Consider the following 22,829-nt stretch of genomic DNA (forward strand, 5'->3'; position numbering starts at 1 on the left):
TTCATTTTCCATTTTGACGATGGTAGTTTGCTCTGTAGTGGCTCAAATTACTGTTGTTTGCCTTTAACGTTTTAACTTAAGATTGCTCTGACCTCGTGCTGAACTCCATTATATCCTCATTTTCCTCACTATTGTATTAACCCACCTACCCCACTGCAATTAACAGCCAGAGTTGTCTGTACAGGCTGTTTGCCCACTAGCAATGTCCACCACTCAAGTGGTTTTCATGCTGCAGAATGCTGTATTAATTTTTTTTTAATGAAGAACATTGAACTGGAGAAGTTCAGAAGTGCAACTGGGACACGGTCACTGGCAGGATTTCAGCACAGATGGGTAAGCTTATTTCAATGTTTGTATTTTTATGGCAATACATTTAAAAAGCAAACTTACCTATGCCTAATCTTTGTCAGGAACAAACTTGCTTTTTGAGTATGGGGAAATCAATGAGGATTTGCAGATATCTATTGCAAAGACCACTTTTGGGGGTTAGGGTTGTAAAGGCTTTGTTGCCTCACCCAGCCATTGTGAATGTAATTGTTTTAAGGACTTGTAATGTCAAATATTGCTACAGTTAGCAGACATTACCCTGTCCAAATATTCTGTTATTTCAGCCAGCTGAGTTCAACATAATCCTTACCTGGATAATAAAATGTGAGGCTGGATGAACACAGCAGGCCAAGCAGCATCTCAGGAGCACAAAAGCTGACGTTTCAGGCCTAGACCCTTCATCAGAGAGGGGGATGGGGTGAGGGTTCTGGAATAAATAGCGAGAGAGGGGGAGGCGGTCCGAAGATGGAGAGAAAAGAAGATAGGTGGGGAGAGTAAAGGTGGGGAGGTAGGGAGGGGATAGGTCAGGCCAGGGAAGACGGACAGGTCAAGGAGGTGGGATGAGGTTAGTAGGTAGCTGGGGGTGCGGCTTGGGGTGGGAGGAAGGGATGGGTGAGAGGAAGAACCGGTTAGGGAGGCAGAGACAGGTTGGACTGGTTTTGGGATGCAGTGGGTGGAGGGGAAGAGCTGGGCTGGTTGTGTGGTACAGTGGGGGTAGGGGACGAACTGGGCTGGTTTAGGGATGCGGTGGGGGAAGGGGAGATTTTGAAACTGGTGAAGTCCACATTGATACCATTAGGCTGCAGGGTTCCCAGGCGGAATATGAGTTGCTGTTCCTGCAACCTTCGGGTGGCATCATTGTGGCACTGCAGGAGGCCCATGATGGACATGTCATCTAAAGAATGGGAGGGGGCGTGGAAATGGTTTGCGACTGGGAGGTGCAGTTTGTTGCGAACTGAGCGGAGGTGTTCTGCAAAGCGGTCCCCAAGCCTCGGCTTGGTTTCCCCAATGTAGAGGAAGCCACACCGGGTACAGTGGATGCAGTATACTACATTGGCAGATGTGCAGGTGAACCTCCGCTTAATGTGGTATACTGCATCCACTGTACCCAGTGTGGCTTTCTCTACATTGGGGAAACCAAGCCGAGGCTTGGGGACCACTTTGCAGAACACCTCCGCTCAGTTCGCAACAAACAACTGCACCTCCCAGTCGCAAACCATTTCCACTCCCCCTCCCATTCTTTAGATGACATGTCCATCATGGGCCTTCTGCTGTGCCACAATGATGCCACCCGAAGGTTGCAGGAACAGCAACTCATATTCCGCCTGGGAACCCTGCAGCCCAATGGTATCAATGTGGACTTCACCAGTTTCAAAATCTCCCCTTCCCCAACCGCATCCCTAAACCAGCCCAGTTCGACCCCTCCCCCCACTGCACCACACAACCAGCCCAGCTCTTCCCCTCCACCCACTGCATCCCAAAACCAGTCCAACCTGTTCTTCCTCTCACCGATCCCTTCCTCCCATCTACCTACTAACCTCATCCCACCTCCTTGACCTGTCCGTCTTCCCTGGACTGACCTATCCCCTCCCTACCTTTACTCTCCCCACCTATCTTCTTTTCTCTCCATCTTCGGTCCGCCTCCCCCTCTGTCCCTATTTATTCCAGAACCCTCACCCCATCCCCCTCTCTGATGAAGGGTCTTGGCCTGAAACGTCAGCTTTTGTGCTCCTGAAATGCTGCTTGGCCTGCTGTGTTCATCCAGCCTCACATTTTATTATCTTGGATTCTCCAGCATCTGCAGTTGCCATTATCTATAATCCTTACCTGATTGCCTGGCTGAGTAGCAGAGGGAGCAGCAATAAATACCACCAGCGGTGCAAATTCTGCTGTTCTGAGAACCTTTAGGGCCTGCCAATAGAGTGCATACATGTATTTATTAATACGGTGCATTAATATTGCAAAGTCTGTTTAGAATGTAATAGTCCTGGTCAAAATCATGACCAATTATGTAATATGAATCAACTGAGTGCAGGAAGGAGTCACTAGTTGAGGGGAGGGGGGGGGGAGAGAAAAGTCAATTGAATTACTTTATAAAGTCTGAATTTAAAGGCAGGTGTCAGATCACATTCAGTTAGGAAATCGTGGATTCAAGGCCCTTTTCAGATACTTAAGAATGGTTGACAATTCAGTACAAATGAATGTGTGCTGCATGTTTATTAGTACTATCTTTCTGATGAGATGTGTAACCAAAGACCATGTCACCCTCACATGATGCCAATAACAATGAGTAAAGGAGTTCTCTCTAATGTCCTGATGAACATCTTTCTCTCAACCATCCTTGCTAGAAACATTCCTGACATTATCCTTCTAAGCATGTCGTTTAGTTTTTTTTTAAATGGTTTCTTGGCAAGTTAAGGATTACTACAAGTTACATTAAATTGCACAGTAACACTCCATTTGGCCAAACATGTCCTGCCAAGTTTTAATTCTCTATTTAACCTTTCTCCAATCCTCTGTCACTTTACTGCTTCAAAAATACCCTTTCACTTCTGCCTTTGTGGTTTATCCTTATTCACATTTCTAATTGTTGTCTAAATTACTTTTATAACAAGATTCATTTTCTGACCATTCTCTGGATAAAGATTATTTTTCCCCTAAATTCATAAATTTAGTCTTTAATATTAAAGTCTCTTATAATTACGGTGCAGAGTTCTGGAATCCCCTGCAATGGAACCAGCTCTATTCTGCCTTATCCAATGTTTTCCTAAATCTTAAGACCTCTAGCAGTTCACCCCTCAGTCCTATTTGGGCACAGCCTTGTTATTTTGATGGTATTCTAGTTTTATCTTTTTCACACTTTATATTTGCAACTAACTTACTAATTGTACATCCATGCTGCAAGCTTGTTTACATCTTTTATCACAGTCTTTCATATTAACTATACCCCGCTGTGATGTCATTGCACTCGAGTCCATTAATACAAAGGAATGCCTACTGTGTAGAGATGCTTTGGCTGCTGCTTCCCTGAAAAGTTGGGGATGTGTATGACACACTGGCATCGTAAGATCTGAGAGATGATTTTGTCTATTCAGCCCATCGGGTCTGCTCTAAAATTTGATCATGGCCTTTCTCAACCCCATTCTCCACCCACTGTGGACAGCAAATGGAAGGGAACTGTATAAATTTCTGCACTGAGACATTTGATTTCCCAGTTACTTTTAATACAGTAAATAGAAGACATTTGCCAACATTTAATATGGCTTTAAAACCTGTGCAGTTTTTTTAGCAGGGCATCAAAAGGAGAATAAACATTTAAAGTAGGGTACGTCTGCAAAACGCTAGTTCCAGCTGGAAAAGTATCTGACAATGAAATACTGCATTAGTGTACAATGGCAACTCTTCCATGTACAGATCATGCTGTTCTATGTACGTCTGTGGAGTTTTAAACAGTACCTTGTCTGTACATTTGTGTCAAGTAGGGAAAAATTTTGATGGCAGCATATTCTTGCTAAATGTTTGTCAGTCATAAAGTATTGAAGAAAGCACTACGTAGTCAGGACATACCTGGGGCTCAATGTCCACTACTGCAATTTTGCCCTGGTCTTGGTTGATCTTGCGGATTGTTTCCAGCTTTGTTCCAAACATGGCCCCTTGGAAGCTTCCGTACTCTAGGAATTCATTGCAGGTAATGTTCTTCACCATATCTTCGTTGGAAATAAAGTAGTAATTCTTTCCATCTTCTTCGTCTTCCTTTGGTGACCTGGAGGTATCTAGTAGAGGGAGGAATGGTATTTTATATAATTCTGTTTTTGGTACACTGCTGTGTGGGGAAACTAACCAATAATTTTGAATTTTAAGTAACTTTTGCATGAAATGTGTTGCACTCTTGATGTCAAGTTGCAAACTTCTATGGAGGGTTCCTATTGGCAGTGCCATTTCTTTTTATTCCCCTGAACAACTCCAAAGTCTTTCCTTCCCATGGTGAAGCCTCCCAGGAGTTCGCACTGGAAGAGAGGTCATTCAGCTTATCTAGTGAGATTGTGGTTATCTAGATATATTTATCACTTTTTTCTAAAAGAAAAGTTACTACACTGACTTGTTTCCAATACAGTGTGAAGTCTCCTGCATTTATTGACTCCCTTAGCAATTTGTAGATCAGTAGTCACACTGAGACCTCTGGTGGTTGCATCTGTCCCTAGGGATGTATTACTTTTGTTCCCCTTAAGCCTGTAAAGGAATTTGAATTGAGAAGTATAAGTTGAGTACTGAACAATTCCTGAGTGATTAATCCTGCAGATAGAAGTTCTACAAGAAAGGAATAAAACTCAAAACTGAAGTCATACTAGATGTTTTAACCTTAGAGGCAAATTCTATAGTCTGCCTGTCTTTCTGTTGTATCAGATGTGGCAGGTGAAACATTCCTTTCAGACCATCGCAACTGCCTTGGTTGTTCACTGTTTATAAGAGATAGTTAGTTAACTTCTAATTTACTGTCAGCTCGAGGTGCGGTTTTTAAGGTGTCCTACAGCAAGAGAGTTCAGGGGACTAAATCAGAGCAGAGTTGTAACTTCTCAGCAAATAAAGTGTCATTTTCGTTCTATGACAAAAATCACAAATGATTTTGTCAAGATTGCTGAAATACCATGACAGTTCTACAATTTCTCAATAACTTCCACCAAGGATTTATGATAGCAATTTTGTACACAAAGTAATTAGAAAAATCACAAGATTGCAACAAATTGTAAAGAAATTAGGTGCAAGACTTGAAAAATGAGATGATCAATCGTGGAGTGTATGTAGATGTAAAAAGAAATAGATTCAGTTTCCTTCCAGAGTCAATTCATATATCAGTAGTAATAAATATCATGTCTCTCGTAACTTACGAGGAATGGGATAAGCAAACTTGTCTGCATGTTTAGTAATGAGAACATTTTTGATGTGACTCCGCCCAACTCCACTTGCCCCTGCAAATAAAATGAAACACAATTTCAGTACACTGATTTAGTGGATGTGATGCTTCCTAGCAAAGATCAAATGGGAGAGTACATACTGGATGGGTATTATGCAACTTTTCACGTGGTCCAGTAATCTCTGATATGAAACAAAAGTGCCACTGCACACAAGGCAGGATACACGTCTCCTTTCTCTTCAATCAGATATACCAATGAGATTCCCCTCTAAACCCGTCTAGTTTTCTTGGCATTGTAAGCTAAGATTTCCACTTATAATTAATACAATTTGATAAACCTCCACAACAGACTAAATTCTTAAAATCGCATTACAGATGGCTTTCCAGTTGCTGTTAACCACTAATACCAATATTTACCAAGAAGCACCAAGGTCTTTCGGTTGAATGCAGGGAGTTGTACAACTTCTTCGTATGAGACAAGATCCAGCCGATCAAAGACTATGGAGAAACATTGAAGACAGCAGTTGTAAATTTGAACTATAAATAAATGACAGGTGTCACTGCTGTAGCAACAAGAACAGGAAATCACGGACCACTGTGCTTTACTTTTTCATTACTGTTAATGTCTGTTTATGTAATGCATGATCCCTTTAGGATTGTTGCACAGCTATGCATTTGTGCATCTTAAAAGTGATTAATTGCTTGCATGGTATGCTACAGTTTGCTGCACAATTATACATTCTTAGCCCTTACAGGGAATGTTTGTAGCAGCACTGCTTTGGTAATACTGTATCTACATGGACAACAACAGCTTGTATTGTTTATGACAAATGTAATAAAATGTCCAAACTGTTAACAACAGCTTTATAAAGCCCGATGACCAAACGACAATAACTTGGTTTTAAGGAAGAACGAAGGAGGAAAAATGCACAGAGATTTAGGAAAGGAATGCCAGAGCTTAGAATGTTTGCAACCAAAGGCTCCAACAATAGTAGAAAGATTAAAATTAGGGAAGCTTTTGAAAGTAGAACAGATGAGAGGAAGGGGTGTGGCTTGGATCGATTTAAAAGAAACAAGGCTGAGGCTAGAAATAATATCTCATTGCGCATTGGAGAAACAACTTAATTATTCATTATCTTTGGTAGTTAGCTATAGGTCTATGACTGACCAAAGGCATCTGTACCACAATGATAAGTAATTATGTAGCCTTAGGACCATCATTGTTCATGAAGTAAGGCAAGAAGATAGATCTTCATAAACTACCTGTAGTAAATATAGGAATTTAACTCTGTGCCATATTCTGGCCGTCTAACCCACTGAGCTAACTGACCTCCATGCTGCTTCAATGCAGTAAAATGGTCCTCAGATCTTCACAGGGGCTAACAAACAAAACATATTGAGCCATGTTAAGAGGAAACTAAGGCAAGTGGTCAAAAGGTGAGAGATGTATAGAGGCAGAGAAACATAGGAAGGGACATTCAGAGCATTATTATGCTCACTCAGCTGAGGGAAGGCCACTAATGTGCAATTCGAATTAAGCATGTGCATGAGGCCAGAACTGATTCTACATAAACACGTGGAGGATTATGGGACTGGAGACCAGTGAGTGAACCAAGGCACATTATCGAAAATAAGGATATGAAATTCTATTAAAATTGGATCCAACAGGCTATCAATGTAAATGTAGGATTGGTATGATTTAAGTACTGGCAGCAGAGTTTTAGGTGAGTTTACAGAGGCAAAAGACCAACCAAGAGAGTGGTGAATGTTGTGCACAGAGTAAAATGAGAATAGATGAGGTTTTCCACTGCAGATAAACTGAAGCAACTGCAGGTCTGAGAGATATTCTGGAAGTCAAGTAGCAGCCTTAGTATTGCAGAGAAAATAGGAGGTGGTTAAGAGCTTAAAGCATAATAGGTGTAAATAGTATGGTTTACTCCAACACAGTGGCCAGACCCAGTTTTTAAGCAGCAAAACCAAATCCGCATCTGCTGCATTGATATCAGCTTAACATCCAGTTCCTCTAGTTGACATAAAGCACGCTAGCTGGCCATGTGAGAGTAACAGTGGAAAAGGTAATAGTAAATTCCTTGAAAATACCCTTCTTTCAATGTACAATGTTCACTTGTTCATTATTTTATTCTTTAAATCCCATATGGCATACCATATTTCTTGACCAGAATGGTGAGCAAGCAGTTCCCAGTACATACCAAACATTTACCAATTATGCCAGATAAAGAGGGATGTGGGCCATACTTGCACTGTGTTTAGCCAGATATTTGTCTTTACACTGCTTTTTCTTCTTTCCGAACATTCCACAGCCTGAAGTAATATCTTGATTAGCTGTATTCCTATTGGCCACCCTCCTGTAATTAAAAAGGTAAACAAAGAACAGTATTAAGACTGATGCTGCGAATTATCCCATTCCCTAGGACAAATGAACATGTCGAAGAAACTGAGATCATGACAGTTGAAGTCCAATTAGTTACTCTGATATCTCTGATTTCACAAACAGTAATAAAGAGTATACAACCGAAGTGTAATGAGACTGACATTGTGTGCTTGTGAACTCAAAAATTCATTGTAATGAACAGAAAACTGATTTTCCGCTAAATGGTCCATAAACTGTACAAAGGAGATATTCATGGATGGAATTACAATGTCATAATGCTGAAACCAGATTAATTCATATCCTCCATGAGCGTTCTCAATTTACAGAGTGCTGCAGTTATCCTGGCTGATCTTTACCTCAACTCCATTATAGACTTTTGATCCAAACTGTTTAATGTCCTCATTAATATTTTTAAAACTCTTAATTTCTGTCTGAAAAAGTTAACTAGGTAGCCAATTCTAGATTTCGACAACCTTTGTCGATAAACATGCTCCCTGGTTTCATTGTGGCACTGTCCAGAACTAATTCTGAAATTGCGACCACTTGTTTAGGATTCCACCATCAGATAAAATAGCCTCTTTACATTTACGATATCAAAATTCTGTTGCAATTTTTGACATTAGATCAGCCCTTGACTTTCTAAACTCAAAAGAAATACATGCAATAATTCTATTTCAACTGTTTAAGTCTTGGCATCAATGTAATAAACTGCACTGTATCTCCAGGGCCAGCACTGTCTTCCCAAGGTGCAGTATCCAAATCTGGATACGGATCACCAGGTTAGGCTAGAGCAAGGCTCTGTACAAGTGAGCCATCCGTTCCCTCCAAACTGCATACGACATCTGGGAGGTCTTGTGGTACAGGAGATAGCATTCTTGTTTCTGAGCTCGAAGGTCTGGTACTCATTGTCCAAGGAAGGTGCATTTCATAACTCAGCCATACAGGTTGATTGTCAATGTGCAAATCCCTTCATTATGCCTATGGCAGGCAGTAAAAGCAGGAGTGTGTCCAGGTCAGCTAGAACTGATGGCTGCAATGCAGCAAACTTGCTACGTGAAAAGACTCCATGTGCAGTGTCCGTTTTGTTCTAAGAGCCTGATCATGATGATGATGAGTAAAAATGCAGCCTTGAGATAAATATCAACATTTCATTAGCCTTTTCAAGTGCTGTAAAAGTAGGACTATTCTTTCTTTGTAGAAGGAGTCCAGCCCCATTTTGTTTTCAGTTAGCAAGTCAAACGCACGCAACTCAAGTGGTATGAAGGAGAATGCTAATTTAAAACAGGTGATTCAAAAGAAAACTTTGCAAACAAAAATGATCTATGAGAATGAAACAGGTTTTTACTGGAGCATTGGGGTGATAACTGCTTCACTCTTCCTCCAAATGGAATGAGTCATTGTGAGGCAAGCAATACCATTGGAAACAAATGTATGCAGTTGTTTAAAAAAAACTTACAGCTAATAGGAGCATTATTACAGTACAGTCAATTTACCCAATGGTTCATCTTACAAGTTAAAATGGATACACTGGCACTATTGAAACCTTGTATGACCAGAGTGACAACAAGACACATTAGTGTAAGAAGCGAGAATGAATCATAAAGGCAGGAGGACTGCAAGAAACAAATGTAGAAGCAGAAAACAAGAGACACTTAGAGGTTGTCTCACCCTGTGAATCAGTGGAAAACTAGAAAGCGGGAAAAAAATGGACAAGGAAAGAAACCAAGAAACAATTAAAACGTAGGGTGAGAAATCCAAGAGGGAAGAGTGTGCAATAGAACAATAAGTGAAGCAAGAGACTATAAAAGGTGAAACTAATATGATCAGGTGACTCCAATAATAGTTTGAGCTGTGGTCAGAGATGATGGGAACTGCAGATGCTGGAGAATCCAAGATAACAAAGCGTGAAGCTGGATGAACGCAGCAGGCCAAGCAGCATCTTAGCAGCACAAAAGCTGACATTTCGGGCCTAGACCCTTCATCAGAGAGGGGGATGGGGAGAGGGTTCTGAAATAAATAAGGGGAGACGGACCAAAGATATTTAGAGGAGAAGATAGGTGGAGAGGAGAGTATAGGTGGGCAGGTAGGGAGGGGATAGGTCAGTCTGGGGAGGATGGACAGGTCAAGGGGGTGGGATGAGGTTAGTAGGTAGGAAATGGAGCTGTGGCTTGAGGTGGGAGGAGGGGATAGGTGAGAGGAAGAATAGGTTAGGGAGGCGGGGACGAGCTGGGCTGGTTTTGGCACTGCACCTCCCAGCAGCGAACCATTTTAACTCTCCCTCCCATTCCTTAGACGACATGTCCATCATGGGCCTCCTGCAGTGCCACAATGATGCCACCTGAAGGTTGCAGGAACAGCAACTCATATTCCGCTTGGGAACCCTGCCGCCCAATGGTATCAATGCGGACTTCACAAGCTTCAAAATCTCCCCTCCCACTGCAACCCAAAACCAGCCCAGCTCACCCCTGCCTCCCTAACCTGTTCTTCCTCTCACCCATCCCCTCCTCCCACTTAAAGCCACACCTCCATTTCCTACCTACTAACCTCAGCCCGCCCCCTTGACCTGTGGTGTTTGTCCAACTCAAAAATATTTTAAACAGCCCAGTCATTCACCTTGGAATATTGCTGAAGTAGGATAGACACACTAGTTTAAAGTTATCTCCAATTCTATCATTGTATTATACCACCCATCTGTTTCCAACCGATGGTTCTTTTTGTCTAGATAAAAATAGTGCGTACCACTCCTGCAGTTCAGGGGAAGGAATTAATCCAGTTACTCTGCTTGAGTTCTCCACAGTACCCTGCCACCAGTTGGGATCGTCCTTGCTGATTATTTTGATAATATCACCGGTCTGAAATCTTAACCCAGCCTCCTTGCAGGGAATTAGATCATCCTTCTTTGGGTCATAATCAAACTGAGCTCGCATGTACATCTGGAAAAGAAAAGGAAAATATGTAATTGGTTCTAGAACCTGAATGAGCCTATTTCATCTTGCATAAACAAGCTGTCCTTGGGTTTAAGAACTAGGAGCAGGAGTAGGCAAATTCAGCCGCTTGAGCCTGCTCCACCATTCGGTATGCTCATGACTGACCTCATCTTGGTCTCAACTCCATTTTTCTGTCCGGTCTCCACATTTTCACAACATTTTTTACTAATTAAATGTTCGAATTTATTCATTCATTACGAACGAATGTATGTTATTGATTCATTAACTCCTCTCAAAAAATTGCATGTAAAATTCCTTAGTACTTCCCAAGATTTCTCAGTAGGTAATTTAAGTGTTAGATCTATGCTAGTCCATAGGATTCAGGCTCAGTCTTCCTAATCTGTGCTGGCTTAACTGAACTCAGCAGAAGAGTTACTGTAAGTGACCTCCGCATCCTTTGGTTAGATTTTAGTGCTTGCTACTGTATGATAACTTTTCCTCGGTTTCTTTCTCATTGACCAGCATTTTGTCAGCTGCTTTCTGTTCCAGTGCAGTTTCATGTTTAGGGAATACCTATTGGCTGTGAACAGGGCAAGCAACAGCAAGGTCCTTCAAGCAAGCGAGCTCCCACTAAGCCATGCAAAGTCAGGACTTTTAAAAATGGGAAATACACATTACATTTGAATTATGTGCAGTACATGAAATAAATAATGGAAAATACAGGTGTGATTAAGAGAATGAGTGAGAGAACGGACACAGAAAAACCTTTTAAAATGGTTTACATATTTTTAAAATCCCCAACTGCATTAATTTTCTTCTGAGGAAATGAGATTCACCTTTGTAAAACTATTCAGGGCCAGAGGCTCTTCAGTAGTAATTTCCATGTTACATTCTTAAGAGTCACTTACACATAATTGCATTAGTTCCAACTTTTTCAGCCATTCTTGGTGTGTACTTTAAAGAGTATGATGCCAAGTTCATGCCATAACATAACATGCCTATTGTGGCAGAACATAGAATCTCTGACGGCAATTTCTGGATACCTGCATTTAACTGCAGATTTCAGAAGTTACTTTAAAATTTACTACAGCCTCTTCAATATTATACAGCAGAATCCAGGCCTATATCCACAAAATGGTGTACATCTACTGCTTTATCCTGACAGAAACAATACACTTAGTTAGTCATAATAATGAAGGGGTTACTCTAGGCAATATATATTACTATCTGAAAGGGATCTGTTAAAACTAAAAAGCCTCTAAAAGAGCTAGAAGCAATGGTTAAAGTGACTGGCAATACATAACAATGACACTACAATTTTGGGACCAACGGGATGAAATGGAAAGCATCTAGTAGATGAGAATTTGGAGGCAATATTCACCTTTCATAATGTTGATTGATTAGAACATATAGCCTGTGAAGCAAAAACCAGTGAGAAACACACAATTCAACAACAAAAGTCTCATATCTGCCACAGTGATAAACCTATCCTCTCTTTAAACAGCTTTGGTTAGGTTCAGTTGTTATCGCCATTGAATTGCTGAAATAATGAGCCACAGAATCATACAGTCATACAGCATGGAAACAGACCCTTTCAGTCCACTCCAACCATGTTGCCAAACTAAACTTGTCCCACCTGCCCATTCTTGGCCCATATCCCTCCAAACCTTTCCTACTCATGAACTTATTCAAATGCCTTTCAAATGTTATAACTGTACTTGCATACTCCCTTGTTTTGAGTTTTCCCATCTTATGGAAAAGACCCTTGTCATCCAACTTATCTGTGCCCCTCATAATTTTATAAACCTCTAAGTTCATCTGTCAACTTCCTATGCCCCAATGAAAAAGGTCACAGTCTTTCCCATTTATTTTCACATCATAAACCCTCCATTCCCAGCAACATCCTGATAAATCTTTTCTGAACCTTCTCCAGTTTAATAATATTCTTCTTATAACAGGACGACCAGACTTGCACACAATACTCCAGAAGAGGCCTCAACAACATCCTGCACGACGTCACATGACTTCTCAACATGCATACTGAAAGGTCCGTGCAATGAAGTCAAGAGTGCTAAATACCTTCTTAACCACTCTGTCTAACTGTGATGCAAATTTCAAAAGAACTATGTACCTGAACCCCTAGGTCTCTGTTCTACAACACCAGCTACAGCCCCATCATTAATTGTGACTGTATTACCAAAAGGCAAATACCTCACATTTGTTTAAACTGAACTCCTTCTGCCACTCCTCAGCCAAATGACCCAATTGATCAAGAACTCTTTGTAAACTTAGATAACCTCCTTCACTGTCCACTATACCACTAATTTTCTGCAAACGTACTAACCATGCCTCCTATATTCTCATCCAGATCATTTATATAAATGCCAATGGTGGTGCCAGTACCGATTCCCATGCAACACCATTGATCACGGGCCTCCAGTCCGAAAAACAAACCTCCACGACCACCCACTCTCCCCTGCCATTAAGTCAATTTTGTCTCCAACTGGCATGCTCACCCTGAATTCCATGTGATCTAACTTTACTGAATAATCCAATATTTGGAACCTTGTCAAAGGCTTTATTAAAATCAAAGTAAACAACATCTACCGCTCTGCCCTCAACGTTTTTGGTTACTTCATAAGAAGTGAGACACTGTTTTCCTCACAAAAAGACCACGCTGATTACCCCCAACCATTCTTTGCCTCTCGAATTGCATGTAAATCCTATCTTTCAGGATTACCGCCAACAACTTACAACCACCAATGTCAAACTCACAGATCTATGTTTCCAGGCTGTAAGGGAAAGTCTTTCTCATAAAACGGCACATTAGCCATGCTCCAGTCCTCTGGTGCTTCACCACTTTTACAGATTCACAGTCAGAGCTGTACAGCAGGGAAAGAAATCCTTTGGTCCAATTCATCTGTACCGACCAGACAGCCTAAATTAATCTAGTATCATTTCCCAGCATTTGACCCATATCCCTCTAAACCCTTCCTATTCATGTACCCATCCAAATTCTTTTTTTTTTAAATGTTGTAATCGTACCCACCTCTCACTACTTCATCTGGCAGCCCATTCCATTTATGCACCACCCTCTGAAAAAGTTGCCCCTTAGGTCCCTTTCAAAATCATTCCCTCACACTTTAAACCTGTCCCCTCAAGTTTTGGACTCTCCTACCCTGGGGAAAAGACCTTGACTACTCACCCTATCCATGCCCCTCATGATTTTATAAACCTCTATAAAGGTCACCCCTGAGCCTCCAACGCTCCAGGGAAAATATCCCCAATGTACTCAGCCTTTCCTTTGAACTCAAACTCTCCAACCCTGGCAATATTATTGTAAAGCTTTTTTGAACCCTTTCAAATTTAATGACATCATTCTTACAGGAGGGAGACCAACATTAAATTATATAAATATTTCTGCTGGGAGCCCCGTTATTTCCTTCCTAACTTCTCACAATATCCTAGGATACACTTGATCAGCTCTCTTTGATGGTGAAGATCTCAGGTTTTGTTTTTGTGTGGATTTAACCCAAGGAGTAGGAGCTACATTGTATTCATGGATTTAACGGGAAATCAATTCAGTAGGGGCTGTCATTCTGGACTTTTTATGATGACACACCTGGAGAATGCACAGGAATAAAGTTTTGGTTAGGACTAGGCAAGGCCCAGTTCTGATATCCTGCTTAGCTCAATGGCTTGATGTTGTTCACTATCTAAGTTTACAATGTAAAGACTGGTCACTTAGATGAGGTACCAAATGGTTTCCTCCACCTGCAGGATCTTAACCCAAGTAAGGAAGAGAGAAAGCTGAGGAGCTGGTGCAGACCCTTGTCACCTCACTGTCCACAGATTCTCCTTATTCGGTACATCTAGTAATGAATGGATAAGTAATTGGCATCTGGTTCTCTCAAAGGTATGCCCTTAAGGCAGTGAATCCAAGCCCTCGGAATAAGAGATCTTGAGTTGGACATTGTTGAAAACTAAGGCAGTTCACCAAAATGCTTTTGTTCAGTTCTTCCTTTAGAGCAAGCTATATAACTGAAGAACATTATAACCTATTCTTCTCAGAAATCCGTACCTTGTAATGAAAAAATGACTAAAAAACAGATGCCATGGCAGTTTTTTCTCTTCACAAATGTAATAAATAAAATCTGTTTTAGTTGCAGTTGTCTAGAAACAAGGGATCAAAATGGAAACTTCCTGATCTCAGGTCAGATATGGGAAGACTGGAATCTTTGATTCAGGTGCGACTCGTATTTGCCTAATCGTGACCTCTGGCAAGGACCCTACTAGTGTCTTCAGGGTTAGGAGGTGGAAAATAATTTCACACAGCTAGGAAGCAACATTGGGCATCCAATTTAACTACACAAATGTCAGCCTTGGTTTTTACATTGGGTATGGAGGAGGTGGGGAGGGAGGCGGTGAAAATGGCCATCCTCTGAAAGAAATTTCATATGCAGCTAGAAAAATCACCTTTCTCTTTAGGAGCCCAGCTAACTCCCACGATTGATCCAGTGACTACTAGTTTGGCAGGTGAATTTCACACCAAGTCAAGGTACAATACAGTCAGCCTGTGAGTCTCCACTCGCTGCTGCTCAGATGTTAATGTCGTTCTTTTGGAATAGCTGGAGGCTCTATCCCCAACAAGGCTGGTTGAATATTGGCGCAGACCCCCAGTATCACAGATCTGGTTTCAATTTGAAGCTGTTCTGCTGGATGGAAGTGCATCAGATGGATCGGGGGATTTCTGCCCTGACACTAAACATAGTGATTTAAAAGAGAAAGATGACAGACTCTCGGGAATTATTTGTACATTTTCGGAAACGTATGCAAATTTCCGCTGTTTGCTTCTCTTCCATAAAACACATTATCCACAGCAAAGGAGATTTCAGAAACAAGAAGAGAAATTGCTGGAAAAGCGCTCAGAAGATCTGGCAGCACCTGCAGAAATGAGTCAGAGGGATAGCATGGTGGCTGAGGGTGGCACTGTGGCTCAGTGGTTAACATGGCTGCCTCACAGCACCAGGGACCCGGGTTCAATTCCACCCTCAGGTGACTGTCTGTGTGGAGTTTGCACATTCTCCCAGTGTCTGCGTGGGTTTCCTTTGGGTGCTCCAGTTTCCTCCCGCAGTCTAAAGATGTGCAGGTTAGGTGGATTGGCCATGCTAAATTGCCCATAGTGTTCAGGGGTGTGTGGGTTAGGTGGATCATAGGGGGACTGGTCTGGGTGGGATGCTCTGAGAATCGGTGTGGACTTGTTGGGCCAAAGGGCCTGTTTCCACACTGTAGGGGTTCTATGAAAATAGATATGATTAACATTTTACATCCGGTGACCCTTCTTTAGATCCCACCTTCCTGAGGAGTTATGAAGAAGGGTCACTGACCCAAAGTGGTAACTCTGCTTTCCCTGCACAGATGCTGCCAGACCTGCCGAGCTTTTCCAGCAATTTCTGATTTTGTTTCAGATTTCAAGCACCTGCTGTTCTTTTGGTTTCTTGACAGGAGATTTCAGGTCATTGAATAATACACCATTGAGACAGAGCCTTTAGTCCAACACAACCTTGCAGACCAGATACCCCAATCTGACTTAGTCCTATTTGCTAGTATTTGGTCCATGCCTCTCTAAACCCCTCCAATTCATGTACCCATCCAGATGCCTTTTAAATGTTGTAACCGTGCCCAGCTCCACCACTTCCTCTAGCAGCACATTCCAGTAATGCACCACCCTCTGTGTGAAAAAGTTACCCCTCATGCACTTTTACAATACTTCCCTGCTCACCTTAAACCTACTTAAGCCCTCAAGTTTTGGAACCTCTTAACCTAAGTAAAAGACCTATTTACCCTATCCATGCCCCTCATGATTTTATAAGTAACCCCTCGGCCTCCGATGCTCCAGGGGGAGAAAAAGCCCCAGTCTATTCAGCCTCTCCCTGGAACTCAAACCCTCTAGTCCCAGCAACTTCCTTGTAAATCTTGTCTCCACCCTGTCAATTGTCAAAAACGTCTTGTCTATAGAGGGAGACCAGGATTACATGCAATATTCTAAAAGTGGCCTCACCAATGTCCTGTACAGGCACAACATGATGTCTCAACTCCTATACACAATATTCTGACCAATGAAGGCAAGCATGCCAAACACCTTCTTCACACCCTGTCGACCTGCAATTCCACTTTCAATAAACCTGAACCTCTAGGTTTATTTGGCAACACCCCCCAGGGCCCTACCATTAGCAATATAAGTCCTGCCCGGGTTTGTCTTACTAAAATACAACACATCACATTTATCCGAGGTCCACCTGCCACTCCTCGGCTCATTGGCTCATCTGATCAGGGTCCCATTGCACTTTCTTCCCTGTCCACTAGACCACTTATTTTGGTGTAATCTGCAAATTTAGTAACCATACCTCCTGTGTTCACATGCAAATCATTCTGTTGCAAACCGCTGTTAAGTTTATCCTTAATTTCTTTTTGAGTCCAGTACTGCAAGAAGCCAATGCTTCTCAGACAGTATATAACTCCTTGTTGCTATTACATTTCACAGCGTGATGAGCTCACTCACCTCAAAGGATGGAGGGTTGCAGTGGTAAGTGGACTGAACCTGTAAGGTGACTGTCCCCATAATTTCTTTCTGTAAAACAAACAGAAAGCTTATCCAAATGATCAGCTACACTCAAACAGGGCGAGGCAAATTGCTTTGCTTACAAGCAAGCTGATAAGCAGCAAATGTATAGTAACATCAAAGTCCATTCATTACAAGGTGCTAATTGCAATTACTGTATATCATTCTGTAACACATTATATCACTACATTATATTTACATATATTTCTATGCAGAGATGCTCAGTGCCTGTGCCTCAACACTTTTTAATTTCTTTTTATCCTTCTGTCTGGGGTGACTCAACCTGAAACATTAACTCTGATTTCTCCCTGCAGATGCTGCCAAATCTGCTGAGTTTTACAGAGATTTGTTTTTGTTTCTGATTCACATCATCCCTGGCTCTTTCTGTTTTCTATCTTTCTATCGATTGTTGGTGACCAATCTATTACGATTAAATAAAGAATGTACCTTTACGTTTGGTTTGAGAGCAGCATGCCCCTTTGTTACACTTCTGATATGCTATGCATCTTGAACGAGTTAGTACAATGGTTTGGATGAGGAAGAAGAAGAAGAAGAAGAAGAAGAATCAAAGCTCAGATCCTGTTCACTATCTAAGTGGTACCTGGTAGAGAATGAATGTAGCAAAGTTCTGAAAACCCCTGACAATTTTACTGGAGTCTGATCAAATTCAATTCATCACTAGCCATCATCTTGAAAAGAGAGAAGGAAACATTTATTTATCAATTTGATAACTATGTTACATTAATGTTGTGCTTACATAGCATGGAATGCATTGCCAGCAGCAGTTGTGGAAGCAAGGTCATTGGGGTCATTTAAGAGACTGCTGGACATGCATATGGTCACAGAAATTTGAGGGTGCATACATGAGGATCAATGGTCGGCACAACATTGTGGGCTGAAGGGCCTGTTCTGTGCTGTACTGTTCTATGTTCTATGTTCTATATTGCTAATGTTTGACAGCTTACTTTGAAGTAGACTGGACTCTACAGAGCTCACAACTTACCAGGGCTGACTGCAGCTGCTCCACTGTTTGATTTGTTGCACTCTTGCCATTTATTTCCAGAATTTCATCACCAACATGGAGTGAGCCTGTTGGTTTAAGTAAACAACACGTTTTCACCATCATTGAGCACTAAAAACAGTTGAGGGCTAAGGAACTCATGAAGCAGGGCTGTACTATGCTACCACACGTGACAGTTTTCAGTTTGTAATCAGACACTACTCTGCTGTCACTTCAAAAAAGGTATAGTGCTGAACACAGCCTTTGAATAAGACATGGAAATACAGATTTCTGCCACTATGGCAGATGCTGTGCTGAAACCAGCTTTTGGTGCGGCAGGACGGCTGCATTTTGCTGCTACCAAAAATGCAGAGCTACATGCAGCAGTAGGCTTAGAGCTGGAGCCACCTGGCAGTGAATTACTCAATTCTGTGATGTGTACGGTTTAAATACACCTTTCAGTGAGGTACGCATGTTGCATGTGCCTGCCATTAGCTTAGGACCTATATAGAAAAGCAAAGATCTGAGAGAACAGTTGCCCATCCCATTTCAAAATGGTACAAAAGGAAGGGACAGTGGATGCTGGAAACTGAAATGAAAAGAGAAACGCTGGAGAAACACAGGATGTCTGACACAAACACAATCTGTGGAAACAAAAGTAGAGTTAATGAATAGGATTTTATTAGGACACAAAAGTAAAGGTGGTTCCAGAATCGGAACCATATCTGGATGCCTGGGGTGGGGTGCAGCCTCAGTGGACACATGGTGTGATTAAAGACAGCAGATGAGCTCGTCATGCTCAAAAACAAAGCTCCTGAGATGCTGCTTGGCCTGCTGTGTTCATCCAGATTCACACTTTATTATATTGCTGGAAAAGTTCAGCAGGTCTGGTAGCAGCTGTGGAGGAGAAAACAGAGTTAACGTTACGGGTCCGGTGACCCTTCCTCAGAACTGATGGTGGCTGGGAAAACATCAGTTTCTATGCAGAAAATAGGGAGGTGGGTGGGGTAGGGAGTAAATGACAGGATGGAGCCCGAAGAGAGAGAAAGACAGTTGGACAGACAAAGGAGTTGCTAATGATCAGGCTGGGAGGGTGAGTAGTTGTGAATGGGGACTGTTAGTGACTAACAACAGGGGGTGTGTAATGGCAGGCTACTGGCCCACTCAGAGCACTGGTGGGCCTGAAGGCTCAGCACTGCCACCTGACTTCAGATGGAAGAAAAATCAGTCAGGTTTTCTGATTCTAACCTCAGTAAGTGAATGCCAGTTACAGTTGTGGAACGACCTGGCGCATTATCAGGATATAAAGCTACACCTCTAAAACAAGTTCATGCAGACTGGTCCAGTTCCGAGAGGCCTCTGACACAGCAATACAAGACAGGTGGAGGAGAAAATCATGATTATGTTAAAATTTCAACCAGACTTTAATATATTAACATGACAGAGATGGAACCAGTCTGTCAGGGGGAGAAAGGGAATCATCTGTTTTGCTTTCACACCTTGCCTGTGAATCATCCCTCCATGCAAGATCCTTCCAATAACACAGCGGCCCTTGTCATTGAGTTTCAGAGTAATTCCCTGCAGATACAAGAAGTGAAATTAAATGTCTTTCCAAGTTGCAAGTGTGTGAATTTGCAAACTTTCAGAAAAATGTAGACAACATGTATTCTTTTACCACATTTAAAGACCACATATCCTTGCCCTCCTTTCAAGAGACTGAATGTCAATCCAACAAAAAAGATAGCTTTGTGTCAGGTGAAAGGTTAAATTTTCAAAAATGTGTTACCCGAGCAAAACTCACCTCTATCTCACCCGTTTCTGGCTATTACTGAAGTAGCAAGATGAGTGGATGGCATAAGTTACAATTTTAAATATGATTATGAAGCTGTTAGACCCACTGGAGTTCAGGTTTTCAACCTTACTTTTGGTCATTTGGATTTAGTGAGTGTCAGGAATCCTGGCAGCTTTACCTGGCTGACGACTCAGAACGTGAGTGCCTTTACATCTACCTCTTGGATACCGTTGCCTTCCTGGATGAGTAGCCTGTGTTTTCAGTAGCCTGGGACTTTTCTCCAGTACAATTTCCCCAACTATTTGCCATCTGTTCCACTTCCCCAGCCTCTAAACACCAATTCCCCTTTCTCTAGGGACTGCAAACCTCCTCTTCAAGTCTATGATCCTATTACACAAGCTCTAAATTTCCCCTCACACCCTCCCAATCTCCCTCCAATGTCTGACAGATTACCCAACTGACCCCCCCAACCTCCTCATTTAACTCCTTTTTCTCCCAACTCAAAGTCCGGCCTCCTCTCACACTGCTCAGTGCAAACCACCCAAGCTTAAATGACCATCAAGGCTAATATTTTATAATCAATTAAATTTCCAGAAAGAATCACATAAATAATCTCTTAAATTGCGAATGGAAATGTAATATTTGGGGTGGATAGCATGAAAGTACAATGAATTGAAGAACCAGGAAGGTATTGATAGTTCTGTTGTGATTGGCAGCTTTCCATTTTTTAGGCAGTTGAATCAAGTCTCCTGCAACAATTGGTTCAGTTTCAGTTTCATTGCATAGGGAGCGGAACAGGGTCTACTGATGACTCAGTTGGTGAAAGCAGGCCACATAAGAACCACACAGATTCAAGTTCCAGATCCCAATTTTGTCACTTTAACTGATGGGGCCTCAGTGCCCTTTTGACTTGTACAGGGTTAACAGTTCTGGATCACTGCCTTGGATTCTTACAGGTAGACTTACCATCATGTTCTCAATCAGGCTGAACCCCACCCAGGGTCACTTGTCCATCTATTACTACCAATGCTTTCAAGTGAAGCAAGATCACTTTATTCTGTGATTGCCCACCCCAATTTGCCACTGAACAGTGTGACTTGTTACCTTGTTTCAGAGGACAAATAAAAGTCAACCACATTGCTGTGAGTCTAGAGTCACAGGTAGGCTAGAATAGCAAAGGACTGCAGGGTTTCTTCCCTAAAGGACACTCGTGAACCAGATGGGATTTTAAAGCACTGATAGTTTCATAGTCATCATTCCTGAGATTATCCTGGCATTCCAGATTTACTAATTTAATTAACGTTTCACCATCTGCCATGGGATTTGAACTTCTACCCCCCAAGGTATTAGCCTAAGCCTCTGGGTTACTGGAGCAGTGATATTATGGCTATTCCACCACCTCCCCATGGGGACAGTCAGTGTGTGACGAATAACAAAGTGACACCTATAGAAGGTCTTTATCAAAGTGAAACATTCCTAAGCACTTTACAATTGGTAGCCAGAACTAAACAAGACCCAGAAGCGATTCAATATTCAAGATGGAAAAGAAATGAAGGCATTTAAAGGACAAAATTCCAGAGAATGGAAAATGTCCAACGTCTCTGGAAATTGATGGTAAGTAGAAAGAGGATGAACTGCCCGTGAAGTCAATGCTGAAACAGTAGATGGTGGAAGTGAGAATGCAACGCTGTAGGAAAATCATTATACGGGAGCTGAAAGTCTGTGCAGGAATTTGGAGATGGGGCACCGACAGTACTTGGTTAAGCAAGACACTGAAGTGTATTGGCAGGAGGTACAGGAAGGGGATGGGGTCAGGTACTAAAACGTGAATATCTGGTTGGGGCTGACTGAGCCTTGTGTTATCTTTCTAAAATGCAAAATGTTTTGCTTAGTCACGACAACGTTAGACAGGTGAATGGGGCGTGGAGGGGTGCAGAATCTGATAGTTAGCAACAGTTGTGGCAGGAATTTGTTCCCCTTTAGCAGGGGATCTCTGTATTAAAGCTAGGCTATGTATTTGAAATTTAAAAGGGAAATAAAATGAACTCCCTTCCAAGAAAGCTGACATACCATGGGTTCAGTTGTACTTTTCTGAAATGTAACCAATTGGATTTTCTTGACATTCTGCGCCTCATGCTCTTTACTGCTACCGTTCATGTAAGGAGAGGAGTTAGCACTGCCATTGCTGTAGACGTCCTGGGCAGCATTGCATGTCAACATATAACCCTAAGAAAATAAAAATACCATTAAAAATATATGCAACACTGAACATAAATTTTCCCATATGCAAAAGCAATTTTTTCCCCCTAGCAAAAGGCTTAAAACAAGAACCCCATTTCCTATTTACATCAGAATTTTTCAAAACAAAAGTCCTCTCAAACTTTTTCTCCATAATTTTTCACCATGTATCGGCCTCCATCCCCCAGTTTATTTGGGTATTCCTTTTGTCTGGATTATTAGAAAGAGAACATATTTGTGTGGCAATTCAAACTGTTACCCAAATACATTGGTCTTTTTATTTATCTGTTTAAACAAAAAGACATTTACATGTTGAATGGAGCTATCAGTAGGTTCATGCAATGATATGACAAGTTTAACAACAGGTCAAAGGCAATCATATCTTATCGGATGGTATTGTGTGCAAAACCTCCTCTCTGAACATTGCAGTGTGCAGTATTTCTGTCTGTTATCTTTATTTAGAAGTTCTGTTGCTATGAAATACAGTTGACGATTGAAACCTTTTCATTCTCATTAGTACCAAAAGCAGAAGAAAAGCACCTACAGATTCTGACTGCATTACAAAAACTGGTCAAATGTTGAGTTTTGATCTACACCAGCCATTAACCACACAGATAGA

The 22,829-nt window shown here is 41.7% G+C and overlaps 1 protein-coding gene across 3 annotated transcripts in view; it reads right to left on the reverse strand.

Moving 5' to 3' along the window:
• The window catches only part of mpp1 (MAGUK p55 scaffold protein 1), a 74,116-nt gene that overhangs the window by 2,402 nt on the left and 48,885 nt on the right, over positions 1-22,829 (reverse strand). For all 3 annotated transcript variants that reach the window (XM_048544885.2, XM_048544883.2, XM_048544884.2), the window contains 10 exons: positions 22,043-22,198; positions 19,680-19,758; positions 18,184-18,269; positions 17,121-17,189; positions 10,371-10,564; positions 7,496-7,605; positions 5,657-5,737; positions 5,214-5,294; positions 3,895-4,100; positions 2,155-2,238 (listed from right to left, as the gene is read on the reverse strand). In XM_048544885.2, the coding sequence (XP_048400842.1) occupies positions 2,155-2,238; positions 3,895-4,100; positions 5,214-5,294; positions 5,657-5,737; positions 7,496-7,605; positions 10,371-10,564; positions 17,121-17,189; positions 18,184-18,269; positions 19,680-19,758; positions 22,043-22,198 (1,146 nt within the window). The remainder of the gene's footprint in view (positions 1-2,154; positions 2,239-3,894; positions 4,101-5,213; positions 5,295-5,656; positions 5,738-7,495; positions 7,606-10,370; positions 10,565-17,120; positions 17,190-18,183; positions 18,270-19,679; positions 19,759-22,042; positions 22,199-22,829) is intronic.

The sequence above is a fragment of the Stegostoma tigrinum genome, chromosome 15, assembly GCF_030684315.1.
Source record: "Stegostoma tigrinum isolate sSteTig4 chromosome 15, sSteTig4.hap1, whole genome shotgun sequence".
Taxonomy (NCBI): Eukaryota; Metazoa; Chordata; class Chondrichthyes; order Orectolobiformes; family Stegostomatidae; genus Stegostoma; species Stegostoma tigrinum.